This window comes from Drosophila montana, unplaced genomic scaffold, assembly GCF_035044405.1.
Source record: "Drosophila montana isolate Dmon_TW-CO22-7 unplaced genomic scaffold, ASM3504440v1 contig_753_1, whole genome shotgun sequence".
Classification (NCBI taxonomy): domain Eukaryota; kingdom Metazoa; phylum Arthropoda; class Insecta; order Diptera; family Drosophilidae; genus Drosophila; species Drosophila montana.
Window position 1 is genome coordinate 53,590 of NW_026999053.1, and position 25,094 is coordinate 78,683.

At 39.8% G+C, this 25,094-nt stretch overlaps 1 protein-coding gene across 1 annotated transcript in view; it reads right to left on the reverse strand.

Annotated features, from left to right (window-relative positions):
* The window catches only part of LOC135439652 (carbonic anhydrase-related protein 10-like), a gene marked incomplete at its 3' end in the record, with an annotated part of 122,499 nt that overhangs the window by 40,025 nt on the left and 57,380 nt on the right, over positions 1-25,094 (reverse strand). Inside the window, exon 2 of the mRNA XM_064698400.1 lies at positions 996-1,046. Within this exon, the coding sequence (XP_064554470.1) occupies positions 996-1,046 (51 nt within the window). The remainder of the gene's footprint in view (positions 1-995; positions 1,047-25,094) is intronic.

Sequence of the window (25,094 nt, forward strand, 5' to 3'; positions counted from 1 at the left end):
AATGTGATTGTTGCTCTCAAACAGCAATAGGCACGTTAGCTAGTTAACTAGATTCGAAAACGTAGCCTTAACTGTGAGGTACGTTTATCTGCCCTTTGCTCTGACTTCATTGTCACACAGGATTGCGCATAACTATAATCTCCCAGGCGGCATTCACATTATTCGGTTGATTTGAGGCACATTGAAAATTGTTCCAAACTTTAAGCAAGTGCCGGGTAGGGTCCGAGTGTGAAGCGTGTCGGGAGTGAATTTGATTACAGCGCCCGCTTATCAAGATGTAGAGTTCAACAGTGGATCAAGGAACAAGTAAAGTTATTTATATACAGCATCTGATGGCGCACTTCGTCTGCTTTCTATTAGACAGCTGCAAACTGACTTCGTCTCCATTTTCGAAACCGTCCCAGCTAGAAGAGTCTGCCTCCCTGGCTTTTATGCTTGACTGTACAACTCACGTGTGCAGTTCTAGTCGCCGGTAAAGTTTTACAAGAACAACTGGCAATTCGAGACCGACTGCTGCGACAGGTGCCAGCGCGTCTTAGTATGCTACGTTATTTCACGCAAACATTGTTGCCAATGCTGAATACCAAAGGCAACAAAGAATATGAGGCGACATTTACATATAAGTGCGATGTTATACGACACTCAGTCGTGGCAGTGCAATGGTAATCTTAAGCACGAAAACAGAGCTATCTAAGTATAAAGTATATTTATTCTTGCGATCATCAACAACCAAGTCGGTTATGCCATTTCTGTCTATCTATCCATTAGTCTGTTTGTTTGATCGCGTTGATTTCAGAGACCATAGGACCTAGAGACTCAAAAATTGGAATAATAAAATCTTGTAAGGAAATTCATATTAATTTTCCTTGCTTTGCTCAAGTCAATAAATATCGAACGATTATTAAAGTAAATTTCGGAAATAAAAAGAGCTAAAGACCCTAGGAAATAATTAATACTTTGTTAATACATATTTTAAACTTTATCTGATAACTTACCTGATATGCCATCGTAGGTCCACCACTCCTCCCAGCTAACGGCTTGCAACACTGTAAGAAGCACAACATGCGAATACGAATTTTTTTTTTAATTGGGAATCTATGTATAAATTAATACGTTACGAAATATATATAAAAAAAAGTAAAACCATTTTTAGCAGCCTATAAACTTACAGTTTTGGGTAATTATTATATTAAGTAAGTACGACTATCTTTTTTTTTTTTATTCTTGTAGGCACTTGCCCTTCGGCTTGCATATAATGAAAATACTAAAGCTCGTAAATGCAGATTTTGGTGAAATAATTTGCCATACAAAAACTTATTTTTGACAGATTCCTACAAAAGAGCTATATTATATAGTAGTCGATCTAGATAAGATTTGGTGTAGTTAAGCATATAAATACCAAGTTTCGTTAAGAAATGATAAGCAACCAAGTAAGAGGCACTATTTGGGATTTTCTCGACTAGGGGACACCCTGAACCCCTACTGCTAAAAGGTCGATTACTTTAGCGACTATAAAAAAAATATTCCCCTCAATAAGAGCTGAACCCGGAACATTAGGTGCTGCTAGCTACCTACTCTAGTCGACAGCCATACTAACAATTCATTTTTGACGTAAAAAAACCACCTATTGAAATAGCAGCACATACACACAGCACAGAAAACAATACAATAGCAATTGCAATGCTGGTAATAGAATTTAATAACGAATCATGAATGTATGTGTGTACATGTATAGAGAAATTATTGCAATGTTAGTTGCCGACAACACGTATTAATATACCCACACGTTTTCTTAAATATCTTTTGTGTTTCTTAACCGATCTTGATGAAATGTTCAAATGTAGATCTTATTAAGCTATAGAATGTTAGTATATTCTAAAAAGGCTAATTGCACAATTGGGTGACGATTGCTATTAAATTGAAGATACTTGATATCTATACTATTTAAGAAACTACATGTCAAGTTTTGTGACACTAGCTCTTAAAACCTAGGAGATTTGCTGAAAAACAGGATTTTTATATCGATTTTTATCGATTTTTCACAAATGGTAAAAGTTATCGATTTTTGAAAAAACTTGTACTTCGCGGGCACTGGCGAGCATGGCTAGGTCGACTCGGCTATTGGTGCTGATCAAGAATATAAATGTCTTATGGGTTCGAAGATGCTTCCTTCTGCGTGTTACATACAATTGCATAAGTACATTATGTACATTTTTTACCCATTTTTAATGGGTTCAGGGTATAAAAAGTTTTTCATACATGGACTTTTATTTCGATCGATCGTATAACGACCGGTAATGTCTCCGATAAAATACAAATTATTTTTTACGTTTTTAAGTCCATCGAATAAATACCTAAAACTTTGTGGCCATGTTACTTTTGTGGTGAGTGTTAAAGCCGAAAAAAAGCGGTGGATTTAAAAAAAAACCTTTTAAATAAATTCTCCCAAGGATCTTTGAATTTGATGAAACACGTATTGATTAATTTCATTGTATATATATGGCTTTGGCTCTTGTTTTTATACCCTGAACCCATTGAAAATGGGTAAAGAGGGTATAATGTATTTGTGCAAATGTATGTAACAGGCAGAAGCTAGCATCTCCGACCCCATAAAGTATATATATTCTTGATCAGCAGCCGATCAACAGCCGAGTTGATCTAGCCATGTCCATCTGTCTGTCCGTGTGTATAAAAGCAAGGATCTCAGAACCTTTCAGAGCTAGAGACTTAAAATTTAGAATGTAGGCCCTCCTAGTGCCCGCACAGTTCGAGTTTATTTCCGATAGTCGATAACTTGCCCTGTTTTCAAGTAATCGATACAACCCGAAATCAAAATCCTGTTTTTTGAGCAATTTTGATAAATAATATGAGCTCGTGTCACCAAACTTGAAAATAGCATATATGTATATATATATCAAGAATCTTTAATTTTATAGCTGTCGCCACCTCCCCGCTACAACCACATAGCTATAAATAATGTAAATAAACCAATTTGAACTATCCACCAATTAAAGCCACAATCTAAATGCAATTGACTTTTTGAAAATACACGAATATTGTATAGCACAATAAGATCTACTGTTGAAAATTTTATCAAGATCGGTTAAAATACACAAAAGTTATTAAAGAAAACGTGTTTTTTGGCTGGCCACGAGTTTAGGGCAGCTAGCGCTAATTTCAAGAATTTTTGTATACATCTACAAACACACATTCATGCGCGTCTTTATTGAAGTCTATCAACAGCATATCAGTTGCGATTGTATTGTTTTTTTATGCTGCTATTTTAATTGGTTTTTTTCTCATTAAATGTCAATGATTGGTGTGGCTATTGAGTAGTGGCGGCGGAAAGTAGCTCGCTCAGTTCTGTGTAGCTTCTAGAATAGTATATATACATATATCAAGTATCTTTCATTTTATAGCTATCGCCACCTCCCCGCTACCGCCGGAAAGCTATAAATCATGTTAGTAAGCCAACTTGTATTGCCTATCTTATTAAGCCACAATTTAAATGCAATTGTCATTTTGAGAATACACGAATATTTTATAGTACAATAAAATCTACTACTGAAAATTTCATCAAGATCGGTTAAGAAACATGACAGAAAATGCGTTTTGGCCTGCAAACACGTGCAGCAGTAAGCGCAAATTCCAAGAATTTCTGTATACATGTACACACACACATTCATGATCGTCATCTTTGAATTCTATCAACATCATTGCAATTGCGATTGTATTGTTTTCTGTGCTGCTATTTTAGTTCGCTTTTTCTCATTAAGACTTAATTATTGTTTTGGCTATTGAGTAGACGGCGGCGGAAAGTAGCGCGGTCAGTTACGAGTTCGAACCTTGCCGAGGAAACTATTTTTTTTTTATTTTTGCTGTTGTGGCTGTTGCGTAGAGGCGGCAGCAAGTAATGCGGTCAGTTGCGAGTTCAAACCCTGCCAAGGGACCTTTTTTTTTAATTTATCTTTATTACTACTAAACTACAAACGAGCGCGTAGCGCGAGCTGCATTTGGTTCAGGGTATCCCCTAGTCGAAAGCTCCCGACTAGAACCTCTTACTTGTTTCTTCATCGTCATTGTAATCGCATTGCAGTCAGTTATGATTTTAAACTTTATGCCTAATACGTACACACTCCATTAAATTAGAGCAGATATGATGGCAAGAACTTCTAATTCGTATGAATCGTACTTTTCTTCAGCTGCATTTGTCTTACGGCTCATATACTGAACAGGATGAAACAAACAGCCTTCTGGGTCTTTCTGCAACAATATTCCACCAAAACCAAACTTGCTAGCATACGTGTGAATTTCCGTTTGTAACTTGGGATTATATAATTTTAATACAGGTCCACTGGTTAAGGCTGTCATCCTCAAAAATTTTTGAATATCCTTTTTATCCCGTGGTACCGGAAAATTTGCAACAGCCTGGGTCTTTACCTTGCTCGGAGTTATAGTGCCCAGTTGCACTATATACTCTAAGAAGCTAACTTTCCCTTGCAACAGTTGACACTTCGACCAATTTATGCGTAGACCATTCTTTCCTGCAACTTGCAACACTCTTTTGGGCTTCACATGGCCCTCATCAACATTGCTGCTCGGAATGACGTCCTCCATATAAACGACCGCATCATTATTTTGGATTAATTCTCGCATAACTGCCATTATAAATCTAGTAAACACTGCTGGAGAGTTTGAAATTCCGAAAGGCACATATACAAATTCATACTGCCCAATTTGTGTCACGAATGAAGTATATTTTTTTGAGCCTGATTTAACTGGTACGTGGAAAAATCCATTTGTCAAACCTAATGCACTAAAAACTGACCAAACCTGCTGCTTTTCAATTACGGTATCCATTTGAGGCATAAGAAAATTATCACGAAACACCTTTTCGTTTAATTTACGGTAGTCGCAGCACAAACGTTTTCTGCCATTATTCTTGGCCACTAAAACAACTGGTGAGATATATTTCCATATACTGGGTACTTGATAATTTTCTCCGCTAGGCATTCCTTGACTTGCGCATCAACAATTTTCTGATCACACACGGCTATACGTCTCGAATGCTGAAATACTGGCATCTCGTCTATTAAATGTATCTTCATCTCAATTGGAGAGCTAGGATTCCCAATTGGGTCATAAGAATATTCTAGTTCCCCAACCTCTTATTTTGCAACTTATTCAAATATGACAAATCCAATTCGGTAGTATGTGCGTCTTGGTCCAAAATTAACATGCACATACTTTCAATCTCATTAAACAGCTCAAAACAAGAACTATTGTCAGCGCTGATCATTTTATTTTCTACATCAACTTTGAGTTTTAATACAGTTCCCCTTTTAGTCACTTGCAAGTCATCATAATTCATAATGGTTCTGCCAAGAATTGCTTCGAAACTTATATCCTCATCTGGTACAACATGTAACTCGATTTTCATTTGAATATTGTCAATCTTTACGGGTATTTTAAAGCTTCCAAAAGTCAGAATGTGGCTGTCAGCTATACCCGTTAGAGTCTTAGAACATCCGGTTAACTGCCTGATTCCGAAATTCCGATAGACACACCTACGCATAAGGCACAGGTCCGCTCCGGTATCCACTAATCCTTTGCAAATCACAATCTAAGCAAGAAGAAGTGAATGTGCCTAATGACTTTAGCATCAACTTTTCGTCTCAGGCAGCATTCGATTTTTCTTGTTCTTGTTTATAGTGGCTCTCACCATTACACTGCACGGAACGGTGTCCTGGCTTACCACATTTAAGACAAGAAAAAAGTCGGCACCACATTTAAAAAATTTGCGGCTTTTATTTGCTTAAAAGTATTGACCCACGGTAGTCTCTCTTTTTGCAATTGTCGATCCATGTTTACTGGGCGGTGCGCAAAAACCACGAACTTTCTGATAGGTTTCTATCTGAACTTTCAACTGTTTGATTGTTCGAGTTTGATACAATAGCGACTTGTTTGTTCTAGAATCCAGTATGCCTTCTATAAAATAGTCAATCAAGTTCTCATCCTCGAGATCGATAGATTTTGCTATTTCCATCAACGCATATAAAAATTCTAGTAATGACTCGCCCTTTTCCTGATGTCGCTTTCCCAAACGTCTATGAACTTCTGATGTTGCCAATCTTACCTCAAATTACTTTTTCAAGGCGTTTTTTAGCACCTCCCAGTTAATCATACCCCGCTGACTACGAATAAATGATTTAGCAGCACACTCAAGCAACTGTTTGGCATAGATAAATAACTGTAAGTCGCTCTACTGTACTGTTATAGCGCATTCTTCTAACTCACTCACCCACTGTTCAATATCTCTTGAATTCGACCCATCAAATTTATACACGCTACGGTTAACATCTTTCAGAGTTAACCACGACCTAGCTGTTTCAGGACTCTGCATCAAAGGTGCTGTATCTCTTCTTCTATTTTCACGCCATAATGTTCAAATAGTCTTTCTTGCAGCTCAGCTTTGCGTCCTGCAGAAGTCAATTGCAAATCTGTTAATTTTTCGCGTAATTGATCGACACGAAGTCTTAAAATCTCATTTCTCTCCATCCTACAAATTTGTATACGGGTACTTCAATTTTAGATTTTCAAATTATTCTTACTGACTATTTTTAGATTTGATATACATACTTAGATGTAAATTTTCAGCACATCAGCTTCAGTTTGTTAATTAGTAACAACAGCAGCTGCTCTTTTGTATCTTGTATTGAACAGTGCCAATGGCCGTTTGTTTTTGAATTTGTTCTCAACTGTTATAAAAATGTTAAAACTAAATGAATAATGTCGATGCACATAAAACAATTTTGCCAACAAATAATTTTAATTTTCTTCCGTGTCTCGTGTCACCGTCCGTGAAAACTTTCTTATTTAATAAGGTCAGCACAAATATTAAGATTTTTTATTTTGCAGCGCAGCTCCAGCTCACCGCACGATTTGAACGTTTCCCAACACTCCCTTGAAGTACTCTGTCGCTACGCAACTGCTCTGCCCTCTTATACGCACGACCACTTTGCCTGCGTACCAAGAAATTGCTGTTGTCTATTTCACGCCTTGGCCAACTTGCCTGCATTCCGCATAGATGACCAGCTGCTTTGATCGTGTTGGTTTTCCTTACGCACCGGCCCATCTGCCTGCGTAAAAGTAAAACGCCAACTCTGCTCCAGTCTTCTATTACTTTTTACGTCTCTCTTCTCTTTCCTTATGTCTGCGTCGCTTTTGGCAATGCATACACACAAAGTCCGAATTTCACCAGAAATTTTCTCGGAATTGAATTTCACGGAGCGTCTGTTGCTGTCTCGCTCACACTTTACTTTGAACTCTGTTTTTCCAACTTTACACGTCTTTTATAGCGACCTTTACGATGATGTTCTTTTAAATTCACTCACTTTTGTCTCATTAATTTAATTGTAACTTGGCGCAATCCCGGTTGAGCCCACAATTTGTAGATTTTTTATGGCTATGTAGAATTACAAAGTTTCTTTATTATAATTTGGTTTAAAAGTAGTTAACTTTAACAAATATGTTTAAAATTATTATATAATTGGTTATTGATTAAGTAATTATGGAATGGATTTAGTTATAATTAAAACTTTCAAAGACGGACGACGAGTTCTTTAGGTAACTTCCATAGAGTAATAAACAAATACAGAGGAGGCTTTTGGATCAAAAGCTCATTTTCAAATAATGTGAAGCAAGATTGCGAGGTTGCAAACACAACAGCCGGCTGTCTGCAGCTACTAATTGTTGTTGGCGTATGTGTCTCAACACACATATTTTGGTGCAAGTGTACATGTATGTATCAAGCCAAGGGAAGTAAAGGGTGATTTTTTAGCAATTATCTTTTTGGCAACACTGGTTTAAACAGCTGACGCACGTTTCGTGTTTTGTTTCACTGTCAAAGTTCAGTTTGGTCTATAATTTAACCATGAATCGTCTTACAAACGAACAACGCTTGCAAATCATTGAATTTTATTATCAAAATGCGTGCTCTGTTAAGAAAGTTCATCGCGCGCTTCTTCCATTTTATGGTCAGTTTAATCGACCCACTGAATCGGCTATTCGGGCTATTGTGGCTAAATTTTGCACCAAATTTACATTATTGGACATTAAACCACCAACACGCTTACGTAGAATGCGAACTGAAGAAAATATCGCAGCTGTATCGGCCAGTGTTAATGATGACCATCAATTATCGATTCGTCGCCGTTCGCAGCAATTGGGCCTCTGTTATAGCCTTTCTCCACTGGGCTTAAAAATGTCACATTTTCAAGTTTTACATATTGGTGTTCCACCGGTTTTCGGTAACATGTGAGTGGCAAAAGTACCGCTTATTTAAATAAACAGCTGATCGAGTTGCTTTAATTTACATAAGCGCCGCACAGATTTCCTTCCAAAAGTCAAATAATACGGCCCCGAAGTGGAGTCTGCGTTTAATTGACTCTTTGCGGGATTTGGCCAACTTTAAATGTTAAAAACTGTGGGACTATTAAAATTTAAAATTATAATTTAAAGTTACCGCTTGCCTTCGTTGCAATATCAGCTGATTTATGTTTACATTTTTCACGACATCGATAGAAATCTCGATTGATCATCGCAAAATACACGAAATGTTCGGGGCGAATTTACACATTTTTAAAAAATGTGACATTTTTGAAAAATGTGTGAAATGTGTTTTCTAATGGGGAAACGTATAGGCCGCATTTTACACATTTTGCAAAAATGTGACATTTTCAGAAATGTGTTCAGTGGGCAGAGGCTATTACTCAACAACGTGGAAAATTTTGTGGGAGGATTTAGATGTGAAAAATGCCTTTCAAAATACAGCTGGTGCAAGAATTGAAGCCGAACGACGTACCGCAACGCAGATTTTTTGGTGAATGGGCTCTTGGAAAGTTGGCCGAAAATCAACTTTTTTATCGAAAAATTGTGTTCAGCGACGAAGCTCACTTTTGGCTCAATGGGTACGTAAATAAGCAGAATTGTCGATTTTGGAGTGAAGATCAGCCAGAAGAATTGCAAAAGCTACCAATGCATCCAGAAAAAGTCACAGTTTGGTGCGGTTTATGGGCTGGTGGCATCATTGGACCCTACTTCTTCAAAGATGCTGCGAATCGTAACGTAACTGTGAATGGTGAGCGCTACCGTGAGATGATTTCCAACTTTTTTTGCCCAAAATGCAAGAGCTTGACTTGCATGACATGTGGTTTCAACAAGACGGTGCCACATGCCACACAGCACGCGAAACAATGGACTTATTGAGAGACGAGTTCGTTCAACATTTTATTTCACGTTCGGGACCGGTCAATTGGCCACCCAGATCGTGCGATATAACGCCTTTAGACTATTTTTTGTGGGGCTATGTTAAAGCTTATGTCTATACAGACAAGCCCGCATCAATTGACGCATTGGAAGACAACATTGAAGCATTTATTCGTGAGATACCGGCCGAAATGTTGGAAAGAGTATGCCAAAATTGGACTAAGCGGATGGACCATTTGAAGCGCAGTTGCATGAAATAATCTTCAAACATTAAATTATAAGGCTAGGGCTTTTTGTGTGCGATCGTTGCATGCAGTAAATTTATACAATTTTAAATAAATTGATTATTATTAAAGACACTATTAATAAATTATTTAAATGTACGTAATAAAGGTAGAAATATATACTAAATATCACAAGAAATAAAATTCTATGAAGTGTGACGTCAAAGTATATAATGTTGACGCGCCGTGTGCGTAACCCTTTGATTTGAATGGCATGGCCTGCTGGAATTCGAATTTTCTACCTACTTGCGCCGAGACTCGGCTCTGTAGCAACAACATTAGAACCCAAATCGTGTTATTGTTGTTTCTACGCGCTGCCTTGTAAAACGACAGAGAAACCTGCAAAAAGCACAGTGGCATTATTTGTCCCTTTTCTTTGCACTGAGTTTCCTATGTCCTCATAATCTTGCTTCAGAATTTCAGCGATCAAAACGGAAGATGAAAAAAAATGGGGTTTCTTGGGCACTGTTGTTGTTTTGCAGCTAATTTGTTGTTGCTTCTTATGGTAAATGAGCTTTATTTCTTCAGTTTGATTTTGTGCAAATGTATGTTACAGGCAGAAGGAAGCATCTCCGACCCCATAAAGTATATATATTCTTGATCAGCATCTATAGCCGAGTCGATCTAGCCCTGTCAGTCTGTCTGTCCGTCCGTCCGTATGTATGAACGCAAGGATCTCAGAACCTATAAGAGCTAGAGACTTGAAATTTTAACTGTAGGTCCTCTTAGTCCCAGATCGAGTTTGTTTCTGATAGTCGATAACTTGCCCCGTTTCCAAGAAATTGATAAAAGTCGATATCGAAATCGTCTTATTTGAGCAATTTCGGCAAATAATATGAGCTAGAGTCACCAAACTTGACATGTACATAGCTTCTAGTATTTTTCATTTTATACCTAACACCTGTCGGGAGAAGAGGGTTCAGGGTATCTCCTAGTCGGGAGCTCCCGACTAGGACCTCTTACTTGTGTCACTGTCGGGCCGTCTGTTTTGATTCTTTTTGCTGTTGGTTCTTAAGGAAAATGTTCTGGAGTTGTCTTTGATTTTTTGGGCAACGGCAGAAGTAGCTGTAGACAGCCGAGTGTTGTATTTGCAATTTTTGTTTGCAAACTCGGTATCGCTCATGAAGTAATTTGGAAAAGAGCTGTTGATCTAAAAGCCTCCTCTGTCTCTTTATTACTCAATGACGCGTGTTGAAGAATGCGAAGCAAGGAATATAACCTTGAGTGTGTAGCGGAGCGCTAGGGCTCCAGGCAGTGCCGTAGGGCCTTTGTATAGAGAAGTAGAATAGGGTAGTGTATAATAGCTATAGAATGTGAAATGAATGAATAAAGAAACGATTGCAATGAAGCTTTCTAGTTTTATGCTTAATTATGTTCGACATAGCCCCTCTCCCTAGCCTAGCGTGCTGTGTGTGGTTCGAACCTACTGCCCGTCGCCTACGTGATCTATCCCGGCTGTGTGTATGGTTCGAGGCTTCTGCCCGTCGTCTGTGTGAACAATCCTGGCTTTGTGTGTATGTACTTCATGGAGGGGTTCATTGCCCTACCCCGTGCAAGTAGTATGAGGTATGATTTGTTTGAAGCACTTCCTCCCCCCTCTAAACCATCCATCCTAGCAAATTACCAAATGTCTTGTAACTTGCTGGCCCTGATGAGACTGAGATTTGTACCCCGGCCAGTAGCTCCTCTACACTACCTCAAAAAATAATTATTTTTTTTCAGTTTTGAAGAGAATTTCGTAAAGTATCCAAAATCCGAAGTATGTTTATTCTTTGCATATCACATGAGCCTATATCCCATATTGAGTAACTCTCTAAAAACAAAGTGAGCTATCGATCATTTGAAATTAAATAGATTAGCGACTTCAGAGATCGAATCATTCATACAGACGGACGAACATGGCTTAATCGTCTCATCTTGTGATTCTGGTCAAGAATATAAATATTTGATGTGATCGGAAATGCTTACATCCTTAAATGTTCGGAAAAACATAAAGGTGTAAAAATCGAAGTCCGAATCCGTCGCAGCGTTTTAAGTCCGAAAAGGCAAGACTTTATAAGATGTCGGTCTTTTGACAATAAAACTTGTTCCGATAATAAACTAACTTTTCTATAGTTTGGGTGTGAAACAACTAAAAATAAACCTAAATTGCAAATTGATGCCCAGAAAGGGTCAGATAGGTCATTGAAAATTATATCCTTTAATTAATTTTTTGTGGTATAACAGAGTATACAAATATTAATGCATTGTCATGGGAAATGAAGGATATTAATGGGTTTCAAAATGTTCGCGTCATTGCAACGCCACATGGTTTGTCCCTTGACCTCACCGACAAATCGTTGCTCTATGCAATAAAATATGTTCGACTGGGTAAAAGCACGCATACGCATATCCGCGCCTTTAGTATGAAAAACATTTTTTAAATTCAGTTGCACATTTAATCTTTCATACTGTTTCTTGTTTCCCTTCCAGCGTTGCATGCATTTTTAACCATTTTCCCCCACCCTTCAAGATATCTTTTAATGGGTCATGTGTTCATTTTCGTTTTAAATGGTTGTTTTTATGTGTGTGTGTACGACTGTTGCCAACTTCAGCATCTGCTTTTTCATTTCCATCAAATTGCAAGGAAAAAGCTTTTTTTGGGTGTGCTCAATTTGAAAAGCATGTGCGAACGTTTGTGCATCAAACGCATTTAGTTTCCTGTTTAAAAACAAAAATATTAGAATATAAAATATAAATATTTCATTTGGGTAATTTAAGTTTTTATTAAATATAAATATATCAGATTCTTCTCATTATGCCTGACTGGACGAAGAAATACATTATAGAGCATTTGAATATGTATGCCACAGGCACAAAGGGCACACAATTGAAGAAAAAATCTTTGGCTCGCGACAAACGCCGCGATCTACTTGTACGCACATCCACACAACACAAACATATGTATGTTTCTAGATCTCGGGGCTTTTGAGAAGCTATGCAGAGGGAAAGAGATGCACACAAGCGCGCAAAGCAATGAGTGGGAGCGAGGCAAACTCTGCACTAACATACATATATTATGAAAAGGCATCAGCCGCAGCGACGTTGTACGCTGAGCGAGATGCGGCTTCATACTGAACGTTCGGCAGCCACTCTCAGCAGTCTTACTTTGTCTGGGCACACTAAAATGGTCGCGGACACCCGCTCAGTCGTTGACGATTTATCGGTATCCGAATATTCCGCTGTTTGACATGTCTATGCATTGTATGGTTAGTGTTTGAATTCTAGCAACAGCATTGCAATTGCGATTGTATTGTTTTCTGGGCTGCTATTTTAATTGGTTTTGTTCTCAGTGCGGCCCAATTATTGGTGCGGCTCTTGAGTAGAGGCAGCGGCAAGTGGTGCAGTATGTAGCGAGTTCGAACCCTATGGAGGAATTTTTTTTTTTTTTTGGCTGGTGTGGCTGTTGAGTAGAGAAGGCATCAAGGGAACTTTTTTTTTAAATTTATCATTATTACTAAAGCAAACGAGCTGCATTTTGTGTTGGGGTAAGACGGTTCAGGGTATACCCTTGTCGGGAGCTCCCGACTAGAACCTCTTACTTGTTTATGTGTTACTTTTACTCCAAGTTTATTCTGTTCATATTATCATAAACTCCACTTCTATTTGCAAATATGTTTAAGGTCCATGTAGTTGGAATCAACGGTTTTCGTCCATGTTAGTTTTGTGTTGTAAATCTTTAACCCGAAAAATAAACTTTTTGGTGGAATTTAGAAATTTGCTGAAACTCGCGTTCTTTAATTTCTTATGTAGGGCTTTAAGAGTAAATTTAAGCTCGAGCAGACGAAAAATTAACTTTCCTTAAGAATATGTTTGACCCGCATTATCCATCGAGGAGGCCTACATTTTGCGATAAGTGTAAAACATGTCTCCAATGAATTTTCTTATAAATTTTTGCGAATGAGCTTACACCCGAAACATCGCCCATTCAACCATCGATCCACATATATCATCCAAGAATCAAATTTAATCTCAAATCAATTTTCACAAGCATCTCTGAAAATGATTTTGAAGCCGTTCGGATGGTAAACAAAAAACTTTCATACAAACGTTTTTCGCGAATTTTCTACACTTATGCTCCATAGCTCTTAGGCTTTGGGCTGTGTGTTGATCACCAGTCATGATAAACAGTTTTATATATTAAGATAATAAAACAATCAATTGGTATTAATTATTATTTACTTATTGTAAATAAATTGCACCCAATATGTATAGTTTTTTGACAACAACCGAAAAAAGGTTATGCTAAACGTGCTGAAAGAAAACTGATTACTGGTTTTAATAAATGTTTGATTACTATATTGTTAACTAGCGAGTATACCACGGCCTTGCCCGTGGCACGTATAAAATAAATTCTCTCAAAGAAGACAAAAACCTTTCATACAACCGTTTTTCGCCAATTTACCTCTGTTGAGGGTAAACATTCCCAAATCGCTCAAACACGTATTCATTAAGTTCTTATGTAGACCTTTTTAAGTTTGAAGCAAATCGAACACAATTTAAAACTTCGCCAAAATAATCTTTGAATCGCATTTCTACCGAAGAAGTTTGGATTCTGGGAAATGTGTGAAATACGTCTAAAATGATTATATACATCTTTGGAAATGAATTTGATTTCGAAACGTCACCCACAAATCTTTGACCCCCATTTTCACCAAGGAGGAATGGATTTTTCGAAAAGTGTGAAACACACCTCAATTGAATTTGAACAAAGATCTTTGAAAATAAGTTTGAGGCCGATCAGATGGTAAACAAAAAAGTTTCATACAACCGTTTTCCGCCAATTTCGGATAAATATCCCAAATCGCTGCAACACGTATTCATTGAGTTCTTATGTAGAGCTTTGAAAATAAGATTGAAACAAATCGGACAAAGCTTAAAACCTCACCAAAAAAATCTTAGAATCGCACTTTCCACCAAGGAAGCTTGGATTTTGCTATGGATATTTTATATAGATCCTTGGAAATGAATTTCAGAACGAAAGGTCACCCAACATATCTTTGACCCCCATTTTCACCAAGGAGGATTGGATTTTTCTAAAACTGTGAAACACCCCTCAAATGAATTTGAACAAAGATCTTTGAAAACGTGTTTAAGGCAGATCGGGTGGTCAACAAAAAAGTTTTATACAAGCGTTTTTGCAATTTTCTCACACTTGCGGGTGGAATTTCCCGAAACCCCGTCTTAACGTGCACCTTTACCACATAAGGTAACTACAGTGAACATTTCAGCTTCCTTGCTCTGACGGTTTGGGCTGTGCGTTGATCACCACTCAGTCAGTCAGTCAGGACAAACAGTTTTATATATAGAGATCTAAGTCTTAGTTTCGATGCTTACCTTTATATATAAAGTGGTCACAGTTATGTATTAACACTTTTTGAAAATGTTCACTAACGACTTATAATGTAATTTATATTCGGTTTAATGTAAATCTGATCTATTTAATTGTATTAATTTGGGTTAACAATCGGCAGTCAGATTTATATATTTTTGCTCTTTCAATTCATAAAGTTAATTAAACGCGTATTTTTTACCTTTCTTTTTATTATACTTCCAATGCGCAAAAGCAACTACATGCATTTGTACGCACATATCTGCATATTGTCGGAAGTGTGAAAATTACAAGTTTCCATGAAAGCGAACCAACATTGTTTGTACTTCACACCGTTAAAAACGAGTCAAACAAGGCAAACGAACATCAAAATCAAGTAAGAAAGAGTCAAGAGTGTCGGCTATGGTATACCCTGATCCTTATTTTACCAAAACCAGATCCTTAAGCTTAATACTTATTTTTTATCCCATTTAATAGTTAAATTGTTATAGTATCATTATTAACAATAATTTTAAAACAAGAAAGAAAGGATATCTTTGGCATGCCGATTATTTGTAGATATTTTTCTCATGCAGAAATGTGAAAATAATGAAGCTCGTAAATGCTCAGTTTGATGCAAATATCTTAGAAAACAGAATATTTTGCAATTTAAGAACGATCGTTCCGATGGCAGCTTAATGATATAGTAATCCGATCCAGCCGGTTTCGACATATGTACTGCGCGCAACAGATAAAGGCACTTTTGCAAAGTTTCATGACGATATCTTTAAAACTGAGAGACTAGTTCGCATAGAAACAGAGGGACGGACATGGCTATATCGACTCGGCTTTGATACTGATCAAGAATATATGGGGTCGGATATGTCTCCTTCTATGCGTTACACATTTCACGACATAATTATAATACCCTCTGCAATTGTATAAAAAGGGTTTCCATACCAGAAACTACGTTTCGACCGATCGTTCCTATGGGACCTATATAATACAGAGGTCCGGTGTTGATAAGATTTTGCACACAAACGAGGAGCCTAGTTTTTTTTTCTTTTATTTAATTTTGCCTTATGCACCATATGATGTCTTTTGTCAATTCGCCATGTTTTTACAATTTAAAAACTTGTTTCGTTGTTCTATTTTCTGTATCTATTCTCTATCTTGTCTATATTATTTCCGCGTTGCCCTGCGGATGGGTGGGCGTTGTTGGTGGAGTTGGGTGGGTAGTGTGTGGGCAAATGTTCTCCTCCTTAATCTCTTGATGGGACGGGCACCTTGAAGGTTGCTGGAGAGCCTATTGGCGTGCGTGGCTAGCCGGTTGTTATAGAGGGCGCAGTGGGTCCTTATTTGCTCTTCAACCCAGGGGATCCTCAGGTCTCTATGTAGAACGCTGTTGCGCACGTAAAATGGGGTTCCTGCCATCCTGCGCAGAGTCTTGCTTTGGAGAGATTGAACTCTTTTTCGGTTGGATGCAGCAGCCAAGCCCCAGATCTGTATGGCATATCGCCAGATGGGTGCCACAGTTTGTAAGTAAACAAGCCGTTTACTTGCAAGGGAAAGTTTGCTGCGGGGGTTGAGGAGCCAATTTAACTTGGTCAGCTTATTTCGACAGCGTTGCAAAGCTCCTCTAATGTGGCTGGCGAAATTGAGGCGCTTATCAAGGGTGACGCCCAGGTATTTTGTTTCACTTTCTTGGGTAAGCGTTAGTCCGCTTAGCCTCAGCGCTGGCGGTACTCCTCTTCTAATTGTGAAGCACACGGTGGTGCTTTTGGCAGGGCTTAGTTTGACGTTCCACCGTCGAGCCCAGCTGCTAAGGAGGTCCAGGTAGTCCTGCGCAGCATCTGCAGCAACAATTGGGCACCTGGCGCTGATCATTGCGCAGATGTCGTCGGCATATGAGACCATAAGAAGTGTGCGCGAAGGCAGTCCGAGGGCATGCGCGTCTCGCTCTGTTTCTGAGGCTACAGCGGCTCTCGTCTCGGCAATCTCGTCTTCTGTGGCCATGCTGAATGGCATGAATCGCTGCTCGAGGTGGGCAGCAAAGGTTGCAGCCTGGTGTGCGTCTGAGCGGCACCAGGCGCCGGGCGTTTTGTGCCACGTGTCGCCTGTCGTCAAAATATCTTGCCAGTTGCACTTGAAGCTCCCGATGCAGTTCGTCAGCGATTCTGCGCCAGTTCGCCATGTCGCCGGGGTGTCGAGTGCGCGACCAGATCTTACGAAGCCTTCTTTTTCCCTAAGTAGGATTAACAGGTCCGGCGAGAGTTTGTATAGCCCGTCGCGGTGCCTGCATCGACTGGGTAGAGGACGCTTGGCTTCAGCTGCTGCAGCCCGTACCTTTTCGGTGATTCCGTTAAGAGCGTCGTCGATGTCCTCTGCGGAAGCTATATCCATGTCCGGGTAGATGATGTCGTTTAGCTTGCGGCTGAAGACATTTATATTGGTCTGCCTGTCGATGATCCTTTCCAGCGTTGGGTAGTGTCTGGCGGCGGTATTGATTGAAATTACCAGCGGCAAGTGGTCGGAGCTCAGGTCAGCGCGAGATTCAATGCTGAGCGTCCAGTGTGGGAGACCCCTGTATATTGCAAAGTCGAGGCAGGAGGGTCTGCGGCCAGTCTGTGGTGGGAACCTCGTGGGACTGCCAGTGGCTAGACATTCAAAGCGCGCGTCGTGCATGAAATTGGTGAGCTCACGTCCCCTGGCGTTGCTGCGGCCTGCCCCCCAAAGCTGATGGTGTGCGTTCCAATCACCACCCTTTGGATCGAGGGTGCTGAAACGCTGGCAGAGCTCATTGGCTGTCCATCTGAAGCCGGGCTGGTAATATATGGCCCCAAATTCGACGTCTCCAGAATCCGTTGAGACTATTGCAGTGGCCAGTTGCAGGTCGGCTTCGCGTTTGGGGGCCGTGGGGAAGTGCGAAATACCACTGCGGATAAGAATTGCTGCGCCACCCCAGCGTCGTTGGGCGGGGTGATTGCCGGGTAGGAGGAGTACCCAGGAATGCGGGGAGTCTCCAGATCACGCATGTGGGTTTCGCTTAAAAGTGCGATATCTACCTTGTGGAGCTGCATGCAGAGTTGCAAGTCATGGATTTTCGCTGGGACGCCGCCCGCGTTCCAGCACAGGACCCTGAGGGTGCTCATTTTGAGAGAAGCGCGCTAAGGAGCTCGAGCATGCGATTATACATCTGCATGTTCGCCTCTTGCATCTTGAAAAAGCTTCGATTGCTTCGAGAACTCAATCCATGGGAGGATGGCTTCCGGTGCGATTTGTGGGTAACTCTTGTGGCCCAAGCTGTTGTTGAGCACCACGGCGTTGGCGAGGCGTTTGTTATTGGCGTTGCCGAAGGTGCTGTGTGGGAGCGATGAACTGTCCAACAGTTGGCCATTCGTCTTGCATGAACTGTTGACACGAGCGACTTGGGCGTATGTGTGGCCTGTTGTAGGGCTGTAGGTTGGGGCCAGAGGGCGTGAAGAGCTTGCCACTGCTTGATGGCGGTGGATCGATGGCTTGCGTTGGTTTCGTTTGACGAAACTCTGATAGGCCTCACAGCCCTTGTAGTTGGCTGGGTGTTCCAGGTCGCAGTTGGCACAGGTCGCTCGAACCAAGTCGGGCCGTGTGCAGTCCCCGGATTTGTGCTGCTCCCCACATTTGACACAGATGTGCTTCTGTCGGCAGTATTTTGCTGTGTGGCCTATTCGTTCTCCAAAAGCCAGACGAACGAATGCCGAAGTCGCGGCTTGCTGATGCTGACCCGAGCAACGAAGTTAGTCGCCAGCCTGCCTTCAGCAAAGCTGGTCGATAGTGCTTTGCGTCGCTTCGTTTTCGAAGTACATTGAGAGAAAAGTTTTAAACTTACGATCGACGCAAAGTTCTTCTGCTTTATCCATAAAGTGCATGCTTTATTTAAATGATACATTACCCGAGATACTAACGATAAATTTTGAAGGAAAAATTAAGAATAAAATAATTTTTTTACAAGGCGCAACTTGTGCAATAACTATGTTAAGAAAATATCACACATAGATTTATTTCACTTTTGTTTTTGGACAATGGCGTGCAAGCACCTACATATGTTTGTATGTGTGAATTATGCATGCATAACTACATCAAAATATGTATATGTATATGTGTTGTTATTCACTGCCTTGGCTTTGGCTGGTGGAGAAATAAATTTTGTTTTCTAGCGCTGATCATGCACGATATTTATATTTATAATATGATCTTCCAAAGCAACTAAGCGTGCTCTAGTCGAGAGTTCCCGACTAGATAGACAGACCCTGAACAAAGACAATATAAACACTAAGACGAGTAACGCCCATACATTTGCATGCGACGACAAATTTCATGCCTGGCGTTTCATCTGGCGTTTGAGTTTTCGCACGACATGCCTGCCGAGTGGCTATTCGTTCTGCCAGACGAACGAATGCCGAAGTCGCGGCTTGCTGATGCTGACCCGAGCAACGAAGTTAGTCGCCAGCCTGCCTTCAGCAAAGCTGGTCGATGGTGCTTTGCGTCGCTTCGTTTTCGAAGTACATTGAGCGAAAAGTTTTAAACTTACGATCGACGCAAAGTACTTCTGATTTATCCATGAAATGCATGCTTTATTTAAATGATACATTACCCTAGATACTAACGATAAATTTTGCAGGAAAAATTAAGAATAAAATAATTTTTTTACAAGGCGCAACTTGTGCAATAACTATGTTAAGAAAATATCACACATAGATTTATTTCACTTTTGTTTTTGGACAATGGCGTGCAAGCACCTACATATGTTTGTATGTGTGAATTATGCATGCATAACTACATCAAAATATGTATATGTATATGTGTTGTTATTCACTGCCTTGGCTTTGGCTGGTGGAGAAATAAATTTTGTTTTCTAGCGCTGATCATGCACGACCTATTCGAAATTTGTATTCACATATGAATGCATGTTGTGTACTGAGGGTTTTAAAGTCGATGCAAATATTTATATAATTTCTATAAATTTACTTTTTAATTAATTATTTTTAAGAAATAAAAGAAATGAAATAAGATCGCAAATTTTGTGTTCCCAAAGATTCATTTAATCAATTTTTTTTTTGTTTAAATTATTTTTTTCTCCGCCGGTCGTACTAGCTACCGACGTATTTAATTTACCCTATTTGTATTTTATGCACTCTTTTATTTTTTAATAAAATAAAAATAAATAATACATCATTTAATTTAAAGAAATTATACAAATATTTGCGACGACTTTAAAAGACAGATATTTTACGGAACCAACCTCAGTACACAGCATGCATTCGTATGTGAATACAAATTTGGGATAGGTGCATGATCAGCGGTAGAAAACTAACAAAATTGATTTCTTTGCCAGCTAAAGCCAGAGCTGTGAATAACAACACATTCAAATATGCTGTTATGTACGTATACTAACACACATGCAAACATAATTGCTTGCACGGCTCTCATAGAGCCGAAGCGCAGAATACATTCTATTTTTAGCTTTTCGCTCTTTCGGCTGTGAGAGCGCATTTATACTGATTTCGTTTTCGTTCTCAAATTTCAAAAAAGCAAGCTGCATAGTAGCATTTTGTTGTACGGCGTTACTCATCTTAGTGTTTATATTGTCTTTGGTTCGACTTTGTTCAAGTCGACGTTATTTTTTTGGAGCAGATCGAGTAGAAAGGGTAGATTGCTAATTCTCGGAAGAGAAATGGGAGGAGGCTTGGGTTTCGCAAGTTGTCGCCTATTTTGGTCAGGGATTCCTGTATTAGGAGTAGGGCAACTATGCTCGGGATTTGAGTGCAATGTGGCTTTGTCGCATGCTTTGATAGTACAAGCGTCCGGGCTCACGTCGGCCTCCTGCTTCGAGTCGCTGATTACGGCTGAGTTGTTCTGCACGCAGCCATTTTGGGTGCGCTGTTTAATCTCGTCCAGGAGATTTGAGAGCGAGTCTGCGTAGTCAACGGACATATTTTCCATATCTTCGCTATCCTCGTCTGCTGATTCATCGTCTGATTAGCTACTCAGTGCATGGAATCTGTTGCTTGTTGCTTTCGAGAGCAACGGGAAAGAACTAGCTGATGACTTTTTATTTGTAATGCTCTTACGTTTGCGCTGAGCAGGGGGAGAAAGTTGCTTCGCAACTTTGCGTTTGCGCGGCTGCAGTTGTCTTTGAATCGTAACTGGATCAAAGTCAGCTAGCTGAAGGTTACCTTGGTTACTGTTGCTAGTGATGGCGTTATCCGTGCCGATGTCAGGAGTGACGTGCTGTGGAGGTTTCGAATTCAGCTCGGCTGAAAGAGACTGCACTTGATTGCTGTTGGATTCGGAATTAGTTGGTGGTGGGATGTTGTTGGAGTTGCAGGTGTTGCTGCTTGTGCTGTATGTATGGGCAGCAGGGACGACTTTGATTTTGAGGTTTCACTTGCCATGGCAGCCTGACAATTTCTTAAGCTGACTGCTATTTTTGTAGGCAACTCTGCATTATTATTGGCAGCACTGACTTTGACAGCTCCCAATTTTTGCTTGTGTGCAAGTTTTACATTTGCAGTTTTAATTTTTACGGTTTTCTTTATTTTAGACACTTTTACACTGTTTTTGATTGTTTTGGGTGGGCTTAAAAGCGAAACTTAAGCAATTAATTTCGCTAATTGCTTTTCTTTGCAACGTTTTTGTTTCGTGTTGCGGTGGCGATGAGAGGAGCATAGAGAAACTTCTAAATGCTGAGTTTGGGGTAATAAATAAATTAAAAAGTTTTCTATACAAGAACTTACCGACCGATCGATCCCAAGACAGCTATAACATATAGTGGTCCGATCCGGCCGGCCTGCAACATAAAGACGGGCCTATGCAAAGTATCAAGACGATAGTTTTATAAAAAAACAGTCGGACATTGTTATATCAACTTGGCTGTCGATGCTGACCGAAAATATAATTACTATATGGGGTCTCCTTCTATGCGTAACACATTTTATGACTAAATTATAATACCCTCTACAAGGGCATAACAAAAAACAAGTAAGAGGTTCTAGTCGGGAGCTCCCGACTAGGGGATACCCTGAACAAAGTTGGAAGGTCGGAAATTAAATTAAAAGCCATTAGAAGGGAAGAAATGTGCAGCAGGTACCGATCAGGAAACTTAGCACGCCACCCCAATAACAACAAGTAAGAGGTTCTAGTAGGGAGCTCCAGACTAGGGGATACCCTGAACCCTCGTTTGCTGTAGTAGATATTAAGATAAATTTAAAAAAAAGTTCCCTAGGCAGGGTTCGAACTCGCAACTGACCGCATTACTTGCTGCCGCCTCTACGCAACGAACACGCCAGCCAAAAATACAATATAAAAGTGTTCTCGGTAGGGTTCGAACTCGTAACTGGCCGCGCTACTTTTCGACGGCTCTACTCAATAGCCACACCAATAATTAAGTCTTAGTGAGAAAAAGCGAATTAAAATAGCAGCACAGAAAACAACATAATCGCAATTGCAATGATGTTGATAGAATTCAAAGAAGACGCGCATGAATTTGTGTGTGTACATGTATACAGAAATTCTTGGAGTTTGCACTTGCTGCTGCACGTGTTTGCTGGCCAAACACACATTTTCTTTCGTGTTTCTTAAACGATCGTAATGAAATTTTCAGTAGTAGATCTTATTGTACTATAAAATATTCGTGTATTCTCAAAATGGCAATTGCATTTAAATTGTGGCTTAATTAGGTAGGCAATACAAGTTGGTTTACTAACATGATTTATAGCTTTGCGGTAATAGCGGGGAGGTGGCGATAGCTATAAAATAAAAGATACTTGATATATATGTACTACTCTAGAAGCAAAATGTCACGTTTGGTGACTCTAGCTCTTATTATTTACCACAATTGCTCAAAAAACAGGATTTCGATGTCGGTTTTTATCGATTACTTGGAAACGGGGTAAGTTATCGAATATCGGAAACAAACTCGATCTGCGCGGGCACTAGGAGGACCTACAGCTAAAATTTCAGTCTCTAGCTCTTAAAGGTTCTGAGATCCTTGCGTTCATACATACCGACGGACGGACGATCAGACACACGGACATGGCTTGATCGACTCGGCTGTTGATGCTGGTCAAGAATATACCTATATACTTTATGGAGTCGGAGATGCTTCCTTCTGCCTGTTACATACATTTGCACAAATACATTATACCCTTTTTAGCCATTTTCAATGGGGTTCAGGGTCTAATAACCGGTAAAAAACAAATAACGGCAAAAAGCTGAAATTATAGGCTTTTAACTTTGGAGTTGGAGGAACAGTAATCAGCAGGAGCTGCAACATCATCCAGAGCAGACGCCAATGTAGGCAGAAAGTTGTCACGACGCGTCGTCAACGGTAACAACTGATAATGGTATGTTTTAATTGTATACAAAATACTTACGTAACAGCAAGAACAAGTTGGGCATGCGGGCATTTCTAGAGACGGAACTACCAACCGAGCCCAGACAGCAGGCTATGAGAGGAAATGTCGCTCGTTGGCTGCCATGGACGTTCTTAAGTACGGGAAAGAGGGGCGTGTAACAACACGAATCATAGATTTTGTATGCATATTTTCCCATTCATTATCATTCTACTCCATGAAAATGTGATTGTACTGGACCTGACCACTAGCGCCATTACTTGTTGGCTATTTCACAAATCGACACTGTAGACTGCAGAATGTTTTTAGCCTTTCGCAACTATGGAAAATGAAATTCGTAAATGCCATTGACGCTTATAATTAAGTGAAATCCTTAGCTTCTGGCTCTAAAGACCACCGCGAACAAGGGAATATTTTTTCCTTTTTCGGACGGTTATGGTTTTTCTGTGTGCTTTGTGAAAACAGTATACCTGCTTTGGCCCGTTTTGAATGGTAATAACAAAGTCAATGAGACAATATGGTGTGCTAGCTAGAGCAGATTCCCAAAACCCGCTTAATAACCTTTAAACACATTTAAGCTACCTTCTATACATACATACGCAGCTTACGCTGCAGTTGTGCTTCTTCCCATTGCTCTCCGCTTTAAGAAATGTATTCTTAGCATAAATAGCATTGGTATTTATAGTCCGATCATTTTGAAATGTTCAGAGCATAAATATGGAATTAAAATGACTGTAAATACCAACGATAAAAGATCCGGTAAAAGCAGCAGCATTGGCAGCGCCTTATGCTTTTCTTAGGCGGGCACTCAGCGAGCCCTTTCGCAAGATCAAATTTCTTTCAATCACTGGCCGTTGAAAATGTAGAGTGGGCGTCTTCTGCCGTTAAGTGTCGCTACTTAGTTGAGTCTGCATCACACATATGGGAATGGTCAGATCGACTCTGCTTCTCGTCCTGATCAAGAATATATATACCTTACATTCTTAAAGAGGCCTCTTTCTGCCTGTTACATATATTTGCACAAATCCAATTTAGCGTTTTAACCATATTTCAATGCGTTCAAACAAGAAAGAGCGCTGTAGTCGACTGTACTCGTCTATAAAATCCACTGTAACCCTCGGTCAATAATTCAAATCACACAATTTGTCCCAACATTAACTCCAGAATGTTTATGCAGGTACCTAAAGTTGCATTTATGCATAACACTCAAACTCAAGTGGTTGCTGTTGGTGCGCAGTTTACCTTACGCAGCGACAGCATTGCTTCTTTCGCCTGCGCCGTGCTATTCGAAATATAATGCTTAATAACTTCTAGGTGTTATGTCGAATCTTTATTAAACGGCATAAATATGGCATTTAAATCAGTGTATATACCATATCATAAAGCCTAGTTTAAGCTACATTTTTTTTCAATTTTGGGGAAATGGGCGTCTCCAAAATGTTAAAATCTCCTTGCCAGTGTATATTTGTGAGTGTTTTGGTCCTTCAAATGGTATATATAACCTTTTCACCTATTTCCTGTGCGTGGAAAATTTAAATCTATCCGTTCTATCTTTAACTCCACATCTTAAGTTATATTTATAATATGATCTTCCAAAGCAACTAAATGTGCTCTAGTCGAGAGTTCCCGACTAGATAGACAGACCCTGAACAAAGACAATATAAACACCAAGATGAGTAACGCGCATACATTTGCATGCGACGAAAAATTGCATGCCTGACGTTTCATCTTGCGTTTGAGTGTTCGCACGACATGTCTGCCGACGGCTGTTCGTTCAGACGAACGAATGCCGAAGTCGTG